Genomic DNA, 12,934 nt, shown 5'->3' on the forward strand with positions numbered 1-12,934 from the left:
AAACTTCCAAACTTGTTGGGAGACGGTTGCTATGGGGATGAACTTGCGCAGCAGCTCCTGTGATTTTCATCGTACTTGTACCTGGAGGAGTGGGGCTGAACAGGCGTGGGCAGCACGGGAGGGGCACTCGGGGCTCTCAGCCTGTTTGGTTGTTCGTGTCTGATGGAGGCTGAGGGGCAGGTGGGGACCGTGTCTGTCCCCTGAGACACACATGAGGAGGGAGAGGATGGTCCCCTGCACAGCACATTAATGTTCATCTGGGCAGCACCAGGCAGGGCTCCTGCAAAGAGAAGGAACTGCTCCCCCACACCTCGCCTTCCCTCTGACACGTTGGGAATTCTGAAACAGTCACGTCACTGCTAGAAGTGTTTGCATCCCATTACAGAACTCCAGCATTTGGTGTTAAAAGGGTTAATTAAACACTGAAAGTGGTTTCTATTTCCTTTTTTGCTTTAGGTCAAAATGAGTCTGGAGTTGCTGTCCACAATGGTAGAATATATTTAGTTGGTGGCTATTCGATTTGGACAAATGAGCCTTTGGCATGCATCCAGGTGAGCGATTTAGGTTTCTTTGAAAGTCTTTTCCAATAATCTTGCAAGTATAAGTTTTGCACAGTTGTTATTAAAAAAGGAAAATACATGTGAAGAGGAGAGATTAAGGACATTTCTTATGCAGCCACTGAACCTGCATAAACAGAGAGGAAATACTGTAGAAATTAAAAGTATTTCCAGATGAGCCAATAGATGAAATTCCTCTAAGATATTCCAGTAAACCAGGGGTGAATTGTCTTTCCTTTGGCAAGGTTTGGATAAAATAATATGTATATATTCAGCAGTTACACTATCAAGTTCAAAAGTAAAAGGGTTGCAGAAATGGATGATGTGGCTAAGAATTTTTCAGCCCATATTGGGATTTTTCTTTTCTTTCCGAGCTGTGTTTCTGAAGGGCAGCCAGAGTTAATGAGTGGTTCATTGACCAGGTGCAGTCAGCCTACTCCCTGCCCTACTGCTTATTGCTTTAGAGCTTCAATGGAAGTTTTTTGATCCCTGCCCTAGGCAATAGGTTGTCCAACAAACTCTTCTGCTCTCCCATATTTTATAAATGCAGCTCACCCACAGATCCATGGCTTTCAGGTAGTTTGGTACAGAAATTAGGAATTCTTATCTTTCTGCATGTTTCTGAGGGAAGAAGTTCTACATCACAGCCACTGCTTTGTCACCAGCTGAGCAGTTAAAGGCAGAAAGTCCTGTTTATATCTCAGTTTCTGCACTTTTGTTGATAAACAACCTTTTTATTAGCTTCCAACTTTTTGGATTTTAGAATTTCACCTCTAAACTCTCCCATAAGACTAGAAGTTAGGCTTAGCATAGGAAGGGGGTACATTAGGTTGCCAAATTGCTGGTCTTATATAGAACATTTAGTAGCATGAATTTGTAAAGTGTAAGATAATGCAAGATAAACAGTTAAAAACATGTTCTGGTCATTAGCGTAATTGTGTTTTAGCAAGTTGTTGGATACCACACCAAAAAAATTATTGGAAAAAGTCATTCAGTCTGGCTTGGATATAGCTGACATGCTTAGATGGAGTAATAGCAGCTGTGCTCCACCAGTGGGCTCATTTATAATCAACAGGTACTCTGCAGTGTTGCACCTGGGTTTTAATAGAGCTTAGTGACAAGCAAAAATAATCCTGGGATCTTGCTTTCTTAAATGGACATTTGTCCATATCCCCAGACTGGTCATGAACTGGCAGCCTGCCTGACACAGTCCCGACATAAAAGGGAAAAGAAATATATTGAGTGATTTGGCAGAGCTGTGTGTGCTGTCCCTCCTCAGCTGTTGGCAGTGTGCCTGGCTTTAACCATCAAAACTAGCCCTTTTATCTTCCAGTTGAGGAAATCTGAGGTTACTCTCTCCTTTGGAAGAAAAAATTCCACTTTTTCTTTAAATGTCTTTACTTACTTTAAATCAGCCATTTATTTGGCATTCCCATCTTCCATAGAGCTTCTGTGTCCACTAAATACCTTGGAGCTGACAAATGATTTGTGTTCTGTGCTAACAGGAGCCCTTCTGTGCAGAGTAACCCACTTGCACGGCTGCATATTCTCCTGCCAGGAAAGCAGGATCCAATGTCATTGTTTGCTCCCAAGTGCCTGGGCACTCAGGTTTTGGGTTGGGTCTGAGAACAGCAAATGGATCACCAGATCCATAAATGATCTAAAAATTACCTTAAGCTACCTTTTCCTCTGGGATTAATAGTAAATACGTGAGGTGGGTGCCAGCAAATTTGTTTCAGCTTTCTTCTGTGATCCCAAAAATATTTTGTATGCTTTGCCATGCAGGTGCTGGATGTTAGCAAGGAGGGGAAGGAAGAGGTATTCTATGGGCCCACACTCCCCTTTGCTTCCAATGGAATAGCAGCCTGCTTTCTTCCAGCTCCTTATTTCACGTGTCCCAACCTTCAGACTCTGCAAGTGCCTCACCACAGGATCGGCACAATGTGACACATTCCTTGCGCTTCACGGAATCGGAAGTGGAGGAGGAAAACATCAAACCCTGTGTATAGAAGGGTTTCTCTGGGTCAGTGAGAAGAATCAATCCACTTGGGCTGCTGCTTTACCATCACACATTTGTCTTAAAGTCAGATCACAGCAGGCAGGGAGGAAGATCCAAAGCCTGCGTGCGGTTTCTCTCCTCAGCCTCAGACGCAGAAGCAGATACGTGAGCGCGTTGTGCATTTCTGCCGGTGGCCACTTGCTACGTGTCTTCTTCATTTCCTTATGCAACTTTGCCAGCCATTGTGGATGCTCTCAGCTCTTCCTGGGCCGCTGCTCTTTGGAGTCTGCACATTCAGTTGTTCACCAGTGGCACTTTCAAAGACAATAAAAATGCTCTGTTTATGTTGACAAAGATTATACAATACTGTGCTAATTATGCAACTTACTCAATACCTTTGGCAAAAAGAATAACAAATGTGTTGACTTCCAATTCCGAACTCCATCGTTTACAGTTTCTCATTTAATAATACTTCATTTGAAATTTAAATACTTCAAAACAGATTAAAACAAAAACAAAAAAAACCAAACAAGCCCTATAGGATATGAAGAACAGATAAAAATTGTCTCAGCTGAAAGGCAAAGAAAATGAAGCCTCACGGTTAAACTCAAGTCTGAACTGAATGTGTTTGTCTGAGAATCTAAAGATTGTTTGGGATGTCATTTACCAAGGTCTACTACCAAATAAATGTTACCTTCTGTCATATGATCAATTCTTCCTGACAGCTGCAGTCTTTTAGTGGTGGAGATCAGCCTCTTTACTGTATAATTAAAATGTGCCATTTACTTAATATTTTTAATATCCAGTTTGCAAGGGGTCACCACATTTACAATTATCAGTGAACAGTCTCATTTTGTCCAACATATGGTCCCACAAATCACTAGTCTCCAGAGGCTAAACAGGTGTAGAACAATGTCAATATTTATTTATTTATTCTTTCATTTTATATAGCGTGTCTCCATTCCACTCTCCAGGCATATGCCAGCTCACAGCAAATACTCTAACCTGGTGTATTTTGGCTTTGCTTGGCTAAGGCAGTCCCTGTCTCTTATCTCTGTCTTTTATTTATATATTGAACAAAAATGTCAATGTTTGTAAATATTAACCAAGCATGTAATTAAATCTTTCTCTATTTCTGATTTATGGATACTCTTCACTTCTCTGTCTTACCTACTGATCAGCTCCCTGCCACTGTGCTGCCTGAGCAGACCTATCAAATTCCTGCTGATGCTCCTGCTAATGCCACATGTGGAACGTGCTGCAGCAGTAGCCTGTGCCTGCTGGACGGGAACAGGTTTACTTCGTCCAGTGAGCAGCACTTTCTAATCAAAACTATCTTTTAACTTTTAAGGGTCTGATGACAGGGAGGTAACTTTATTATCATTTCTGTCTCCTGCTGGGCAGTGTATTGGTGGAACATCACCTTTCCTTTTCCATACTTATCAGGTTAGAATGTTTTATGGTCAGGGGTTTTGGTTGTTTTGTTTTTGTTTTTTTTTTTCTGAGCTTTCTCACTTTCCTTGCCTCAAGCTGAGCTGCAGCTGCACAGTCTTTGCCTGGCACACTGGCTCAAGTTGCTAACACCATCTCCCTCTGTGCACCAAGCATGCCTATATCTAGGCAGGACTTTTCTCTATGCTGCATGGGAGCTGAATAGGCTCTACATCAAGGCATATTTTAATTTATTGGTTTAATTTGTTTGATCTCCTGGAATTCTGCATGTAAGGGACAGCTCTCTGAACAGCCCATTTACAGAAATTGTTTTCCTGTGTGGGCTGCAGGGTCCAAGCCAGGCAAGTACACAAACTTTGACTTAGATGTGGCTTTCAGGGACACAGAGAACATGTGTCATTTTCAAGAGGAGGGTGGCTACAATAATAAAAACTTATGCAAGAGCTTTGAGTCTCATCCCAGAGCTGCCACACCAGGTGAGTGATCTGGTTTTGTTCTGGGGGCAGAACTGTCACTTCCTGTTAGTAAAGCCCAGGGCACTTCTGGACAATTGTGCAAAGTGTGTTTTCTATGTCTCAGCTTAGTTTGAACACTTTTATTCCTAGGTCTCATAGCTTACCACAGCTGTAGCTATGGAATCGTTTAAACTGCTGCTTTTGGAGAGCAGGGGGAGGGATTAGGATGGATCACTGCTGAGCAGTGGCAGAAAGTGGCAGCAGTGGTCTGAGTTTGAGAAGCAGAGGGGAGCAGTTTCCTTATGCAAAGCAGCATGTGCCTCTTGTTTCAAGGTCTGAAAGGCAAGAAAGTTGTTTATCATGTTTGCTCTGCCCTTTAGACACTTCTACTGCTCTGCTAGTTGTCACCAATTGTCTGCACTGTGAATGGCAGTTTTAAACAGCTGTGCAATTGCTTTATATTGGTCAGGGGTACCTCTGCCACAGAGCCTCAGGACAACACATATGCTCCTATTAGTGTCAGGATCCTGCTCTGGCTTTTAATCATCAGGCTCCACTGATTACAGAGGTCTTTCACAGCAACCTCTTGGTCATTTAAGGTTTTGTGTCACACTTTCCTATCTGGGTTTTTCTGCTTTTGTTGCAGGACCTACAGGCCAGATGGCGGGTGCTTTGCTGCACCTGAAGTCAGAAAATGCCTCATAGCCCTTGCCAGATGAGCAAAACCCTGTTAATTACTGCCAGGTAAGAAAAGGGAGGAGTGTGGATGCAAGAGCAGACAGAGAGCACCCTGCCGTGTCTGAGGGGTCTCAGCTGGAAGGAGCGAGGATGGGAGAGCAAGGCTGGCTTCATCTGCCACCTGCAGCTGTGCAGGATTCCTGCAAAGGCTGCCTAGTGAGCTGAAATTTCTGAATCACCATGTCCTTGCTCTGCCGTCCTTCCATTGAATGTCTCTGGCTTCTAAAACTACCATGATTGCAGAATCCTGTGTGTGACCTCCTGATCCACCTGTGATGTTCTAAATTTTGTACTATTTTGGGCAGACATACAACTCTGAATCCAACCTTTGTCTCTACCCAGCCTACTGGTTTTGGTATGTACCTCTGACACAGTTTAGCTCAGTTTTTCCACACAGCCTTAAAGCTGCCCAGAACAAAAATATTATTTCTCTGCTTGCTGGTTCTGTTGCCAGAGTCTGATCATCACAGTGGGAGAGCAGATGCCAGCACAAGTCATTTATCCAGGTGGGAGTGTGCAAGGTAAGGGGACAAGTTTGCAACCAGTGAGAACTCAATACTGCTTCAGGGAAAGAGGTGTTCCTACCAGTGAATAATGCAGCAGTCACTGACTGTCCTGTTAGGAAGAGAGTGCCCTGTATTCCTTAGATTTACACATTAAGGCTATTTATATCTGCAGCTAAGACTTTTGGCCCACAAGACCCAAAAGTATTGAAGACCTGTTCTCTGATCTTTTTCAGGCCACTCCCATAAAGAATAATATTCTATCTGTTATATAACTTTAATTAAAGTATATAAATATGTACTTTACCTTTGAGTCCTAAAATGTGTTACCAGCTTTTAGCTATAAATAATCACAAGTGAATCAGCTACTTTCTGCTTTTAATCCATAAAATGCCAATTTTCACAAGCAGCAGCAGCACCAACAGCCTCTTCTGCCACTTTGGTGTCTCTTAAGCATTTCACACCCAAGCGCTGACTAAAGAAACACTTCCATTATGAGCCAGTGTGCAGCAATTCTGCTTCTGTACAGTAATGGTTTTGTAATCCTTTGACTTCTAGTTGTGGCTTATGATTTTCTTCTTAGTTTAGCAGATTTTGAGCCAAGTTCCTAATTCTAAGAAGAGCTAAAACTTCTGTAACTCTTTTTCATCTAAATTTTGCCTTCCCCAGTTACCCTCCCCCAAACCTGTACAGACATTTAGTACATAAGTTGCAGAATCGTGGAGAAACAGATAATTGAATATTCACACATGCAGAAACAACCCAGGCAGAATGTGGAACAATGTGGAAACAGGCGCGAAAAGAGGCGGCATCTGTTTATTGAAAATTAAAATGTAGAATAAATTAAGAGGGCAAGGTTAAAACACTTCATCTGCAGACAGAGTTTGTAGGGGAGGAAGACTGCAGAAAGTTTAGCACGTAAGACTGTGTATAAAGGACTTATGCAGTTCTATTTTTGCAAAATGAGGGGTTTTCTTCTCCCCCAAGGACACGTTACAAAGGGATAAAGTGTCCACATAAAGAATGGTTTTCCAATAGAGATGATTGTATATAGCAGTTTCACAGTAATGCCAGAATTAAAATGCTTAAAACATTAATGTTGCAATGCTTCAAGTACTTAAGAACAGAGTATTTTTAGCAACATCCTCAATTCCTGTAAGTAAATGCTGTGCTAACTCTCCACCGGTGCCCTATGCAGGTCATGCTGGGCCTTTCCAAACCAAATAATTAATTTAGCCAATTTGCATTTTTAATGCCTGTTTTGGTGTCATTCTGCAGGGAGAAGGGTAGAGGCTAGATAGTGTTTGATGGACTGACAAATGCAGTGAATTTGGTTGTAATGTGGAGTTACTCTGCTGACATTTCCAAAGACCTCTAAAGATACTACATCTACAAAGAGAGGATCTGAGCTTTTGCTTTTTTTTTTTTTTTTGTTGTTGTTCTGTACATACCTTGCACTTTGTACATTAAACTTGCAAAAGGTTTACCACTTTGAAGCTGCTCAAGTAGACAAAAGCCATATCCTAGTCATTCATCATAAAACAAGCTTAATTATGCTAGGACATATTGACACTGCATCAGATTTTTAATCTTCAACATAATTTTATAACCATTGCTAACAGATGGGCTGATTACACTGAATTTGAGTTTTAAGTAATAGTTAAAAATTCTAAAATATGATTAATCTGGAAATACCCATTGCATACCTAATTTTCAAAAAGCTTCTGAAAGAAGGAAAACCAGAGTGCAGTAAAACCTCTTGTTTCCTGAGGGAACTATATTGCTTTTAAGTGCAGAGTTATCAAAGTTCCTTAGATGACCAAGCAGTTCATGCTATTGGCAGTTCCTCTTCTGTTCAATTACAACAGATAGGCCAGGACCTTATTCCTTCCATGGGTCTGCTGCTCTATTCTAGCATAAAATATGTGTATTTTCCTATTTCAGAACCTCATTTTTATCAAAACATGTACTCCCCCCCTTTTTTTTTCCATTGAAAATGAAAACAAAGTAATTTAAATTAGCATAGTTCTGTTCTTCAATAACAATAACAAACATAAAATTCTTATGAAACAGAGGGACAGCTTTGTGGGACTAATGGAAGTCACATGTGAATTCTGAAGGGAAGGTATTTCTTTTCATGTTATCTTGTTACTAAAGGAAAGATAAGCTAGACTTCCCTCTGCATGCCATTGTTCATCATGTACTGGACATGTGCTTCATATCACAAGGATGATAATGGGTCAGAGGTGATTGGTATTCTGAATTCTGGAATAGGGGAAATAGAAAGATTAAATACTATCTAGTTAGATCTCAATTCTATACACTGCAGGGAAAAAAAGGGTGCTAAGTATATATAAGTGTATATATAAACACACATCACAAAAATATGTCCTCTTATATCCTGGAAGAATCCTCTGCCCAAGGAGATCAGCATGGAAAATTCTGGCAAGGCTTATGATGGCTTGGTTTCAGACAGGTATCCCATCACCAGTATTAGCATTTCCAAATGAAAGAACATTCTGGTCAGACTAGGACAAGAAAAAGCATACTGAAATTAAAAATTTTGTTAAAACTCCACTGACAAACAGTCATTCTATAGTTATCAGTAATTAATTAAGGTGTCTGCTAGTTTTGGCTGGGGTGGAGTTAATTTTCTTCACAGGGGCAGTTATGGGGCCGTGTTTTGGATCTGTGCTGAACACAGGGTTGATAATGTAGAAATGTTTTTGTTATTGCTGATCAGGGCTTACACAGAGCCAAGGCCTCTTCTGCTTTCTCATACTCCATGCTGGGGAGGGGTTTGGGGGTGCTTGGGAGGCTGGGAGGAAACATAGCCAGGACAGGCGACCCAAACTGAGGGATATTCCAGACCATACAACATCATGCTTGGTACATGAACTGGGGTTAGAAGGAAGAGACATTTGGAGTGATGGTGTTCATCTTCCCATGTTATGTGCCACACTGTTACGTGTGATGGGGCACTGCTGTCCTGGAGATGGCTGAACACCTGCCCGCCCTGGAGAAGCAGTGAATTTATTCCTTGCTTTGGTTTATTTGCATGCCATTCCAATTTGTGGGTTTTGCCTTCCCCATTAATCTTTGTCTCAACCAAGGAGTTTGCTACCTTTTGCCCTTTCAATTCTCTCCCCAGTCCCACTGGTGGGGGAGCAGCTGTGTGGGGCTTGGCTGCTCACTGGGGTTAAACCATCATAACATTCAAAACAGCTTAATACCACCAACTTTTCATTATATAGATGTGTTTGAATAATTAAATTTCTCTGAATTAGGTAATCTATCTACAATTTTATTTTCAGGATCTTTTCACCATCTGTTGCAGAATTTACAGCTGCAGGAAATGTTCATCCATGCAGCAGTGGTATTTTTAAGCGCACTGGGAGACACCCTTGCCATCCTATAAGTAAAACACCCCTGCAATGAGTAGCAATCTTCAAATGAGTGAGGTTGCTTAGAGCCTCATCTTACCTGATCTTCAATGTTTCCAGGGATGGAGTGTCTACCAACTCTCTGAGCAACCTGTCCCAGTGTTTCGCCATGCTCATAATAAAAAAAATTCTTCCATGTATCTACTCTGAATCTATCCCTTTTTAAACCAAATTGTTTAGTATAAAATAATATAGAAAGGTTTAATTTAAATAATGTTTATTGCCTTAAGCAGCCTTTATACAGACAGCATCTAGTAAGATATATATTCTTTTTAGCTTTTGTATTTTTTCTCTATTTTACTTAAAACCAGCATTTTCTTTGTTCCTCCTGCTTGGTTTTGTACTGCTGTTTGGTGTATGCTTGGTAGGTCAGCAGAAACTTGCACTCTACAAGTCTTCCTCTCACTAATACTATTGGAATTATCAGTCACATCTGCTAATGTCCATACCACCCATCAGATCCCCCATTTGGCACTGGTTGATGACTATGATGCAAAATGCATTGTTTCTGTTGGCATTAACTTTGTGACAAAGAAGAACGGTATTTTCCAAACTGTTTAAATTAGTTTCTCATGTGCCAGGAGCTGCTATGCATTTACATGAAGTCCTGTTGTTTTTTCAGAAACTTCCAGCCACTACAGATAGTGTTAAATATGTCTTTAATAACCTACTAAACATATCATTAAATGCTTCATTGTAATATCTGTCCTATCCTTTAAAATCACAGCTTGTACTTTCAGGAAGTAATACTACAGTCAGACATCTGTTCTAGGATCTACTGTGTAGTAGGACTCAAATTTCAAGGGTATCTTAATTAATTTCTCTCGGAGAGGGGTGTTTTTAATTTTTTTTTAAAACAAGCTTTTCAGAAGCAAAATCCTCCTGGGATGAATAAAACTCCCAGGTACATAAGCTTACGAGAAGCTACAATGCAAGTTCAATAAGTTATTTTCATAATGAAAAGAACCTCCATGTTCTGCACTATTAAGTAGCCTAAAGAGGCTTTTAGTTACTGCATTATCTGACGTACTGATAGCCGATTTAGGCAAGAAGATTATCTAGTTCAACTTGATAAGATTACTGTAACAAAAGGGAAGCTGCTCTGTACAAGATTTTAGGGATTTTTGGGGAGCTATTAGGCATAAAAATAATTTTTCCTCTCCGTTAACATTGTAAAATTAAAATGTGAATAACTTAAAAGTAAGAGCCTGCTCACTGGTGTTGCTATTACCAGCAAACCCACTCCAAAGTCCAGTAAGGAGTTTCAGAAATTTTCAGAAAGCTTCAAATTATTGAGGGAAGTGAAAAGTGTGGATACCACAGTCATTAATGAAAGTTTCCTGAGCACTTTAGGAAAAAAAATGTAGAAAAAGTTACAGAGCTAGATCCATCCTGGAAAGACCCATAACACAGCAAAATACTTGAAAGATCCAACTTTCCCAGCAAACAGGAATAATTACTAGCCTATTATCAAATGATGAGTATTTTAATTAAAAGTTTGTCCTCTCTTCTTTTGCCCTTCCCACCTTTCACACCTAGTATAAGTGGATAGCTAATAAAAAAAAACATTGGGACCACTGGAAAATATAGATCAGTTTTAAGAACATAGCACTGGAAAGAAAGGGAACAGGAAATCTAAACCTGCATTTTCTTGTATTATCCACAAAGAAAACAGACAGGCTTTACAATGGAATATGAAATACTGAAATATTTTAATACAGGTGGAAGTTAAAGACAGCTATATACATTCTGTGCAACATAAACATATGAAAAAATACTCTCTCTTAACACAAGCTTTATCATGGCTGGCATAACGCCTGGTGAATGCATTCAACAAATTGAGTACTAGAGAGCACATGTTTTTCCCATTCTACTAAAATAATAAATTAGAAATTACAAAATTATGATTTTCTTAAGAACAGACTGAGTAATATTTTCAAAAGTACACTATTAAGAGGGACAGGTCTCATTCAATGTGAACTAAGTTGTGAAATTCTCTGAAATCCTGTCTTGTATAGGCTTTGTTCATACAGATATTTGAATCTGTAATAAATTAGCTTTCAATCTCTCTATTGCTATTCATCAGGATATCGAGACAATTTTCAAATGCATGACAATAATAAAATACCAAAGTTTTTTTTTTTTTTAATTAATACATAAATTGGGGAAAATACAACCACAAAATTGATACATGTATTTCCATTGTAAAGATAAAGAACTTGTCAAGTGCGTCAAAGTCTGTAGTTTTAGGTACTAACAATGTCATAATGTCCAAGAGGAAAGGATTAATCACCAGCACATTACAGATCTGTCTCATTTTCCAGTTTTTGTATCTCATTTTGTCCAGCCTCTGCAAGGTGAGATAAGAGTCTCTTATAGGCTTCTCTGTTGGGAGAAAAAACCAAAACATGTAACATGTTACTTTAATAATCTCACACATCCTAGAAGTAACAGTGTGTAATTCCTAAACACATTGTTTAGATATTGAGATATTAAAATATTTTAACTTCCTCACACCTATTCAAATGCTTTTTTGCTGTGACTCTTCAGCATGGCCAGATCAGAGGAAGTATAGGGACTGTACTGTTTACAGCTAGAAGTGTAGTGGAGCTGCTTAAAAACCTACTTGTTTAGTAAACTGCTGTGAAATACAAGTTCCTTACTTAAAAATGTGGAGTTTCCAAGGCCTAGAAGATATTAGCATTCAGACTTTATGACGTTTGCTCTCTCATTTCTGCCTAAGCAATCCCTGTGACTCTCACCACAGCACAGTGATGTGAGCCCCTCGCACTTAGGTGCAGCCCAAGCACTCAGATTCAGACCACCATCCTCAACCAAGGACTGTTTTAAAATAAACCTGGAATTCAGAAGGGAACTGTCACTCAAGTGGATTTTCCAGAAGAGTGCATATGTGTTGATGAGACTTTTCACCTTAAGTTCATTCTAATACTCTCCAACCCAGACAATGTAATTATTGTTAAAGCACTGCCTCTGACATTTAGGTCTTTTCTAATTATCTATTTTTGTCATGAAATATTACCTTGAGCAAACAAAACTGCAGTTTTTCATACTAGTTCCTTGCAATTACAACACTGGACATCACCACTAGAAGTTGCATTTAATGCGACTTCTGAACCTTACTTCTTTTATAGATATGGATTTGCACTTTAATGTCTACAGTAATTGCACTGAATACGTTAATATCATGTTATTTGGTGTCTGGGACAGAAGAGAGAAAATCAGGTGTTCCTGAAGAGAGAAAATGAGTGTTCTTACAATAAAATGCTCATGGATCACCTCAGCCTGCTGCGTAATGGAGCACATTCTAAATACAAATTACTAATAGAAAACATTGACAACAGATCAGCTAATATACACGGTTTAAGTGATGAGGATAAAGGAAATGTAGCTCTTCAGTAATCTTCAAGCTTGTATTTCAGGAAGCTTAAACAACCTGCATGCTTTCAGCATTTTGTAGATAATGGGATGAATGTTAACATATTAACAGTATTTAACAAAAGAAAAACAAGCAAAAATTTAAGCTATGAAACACATTATCAAAGGATGAAAAGCAGGTCAAGTGGAAAGCCTGCATATAACGGTACATCAGGCTGATCCTGGACAAATTCTCTTAAATAAAAGCAAATGCAGTTATTGGTAGTGAACAGTGTTGGTAGTGAAAAGTGAGTCATATAATTACAAATTAATTAAATACATTTTTCATTAAATGGAAGATGAATACCCTGTCAGTGTCTCAAGAATTATTCTTGCACAACTGTCTTTTGCA

General features: G+C 39.5%; 2 protein-coding genes across 27 annotated transcripts in view; one reads left to right on the forward strand and one right to left on the reverse strand.

Annotated features, from left to right (window-relative positions):
- The window catches only part of KLHL32 (kelch like family member 32), a 118,897-nt gene extending 115,202 nt beyond the window's left edge, over positions 1-3,695 (forward strand). For all 25 annotated transcript variants that reach the window (XM_085574892.1, XM_085574880.1, XM_085574881.1 and 22 more), the window contains 2 exons: positions 457-551; positions 2,343-3,695. In XM_085574892.1, the coding sequence (XP_085431018.1) occupies positions 457-551; positions 2,343-2,504 (257 nt within the window). In that variant the 3' untranslated portion in view covers positions 2,505-3,695. The remainder of the gene's footprint in view (positions 1-456; positions 552-2,342) is intronic.
- A 7,145-nt stretch (positions 3,696-10,840) lies between these two features.
- The window catches only part of MMS22L (MMS22 like, DNA repair protein), an 88,802-nt gene continuing 86,708 nt past the window's right edge, over positions 10,841-12,934 (reverse strand). For both annotated transcript variants that reach the window (XM_085574872.1, XM_085574871.1), the window contains one exon: positions 10,841-11,532. In XM_085574872.1, coding sequence (XP_085430998.1) covers positions 11,448-11,532 — 85 coding nt within the window. In that variant the 3' untranslated portion in view covers positions 10,841-11,447. The remainder of the gene's footprint in view (positions 11,533-12,934) is intronic.

Source organism: Lonchura striata, chromosome 3, assembly GCF_050655825.1.
Source record: "Lonchura striata isolate lonStrDom1 chromosome 3, ASM5065582v1, whole genome shotgun sequence".
Lineage (NCBI taxonomy): Eukaryota > Metazoa > Chordata > Aves > Passeriformes > Estrildidae > Lonchura > Lonchura striata.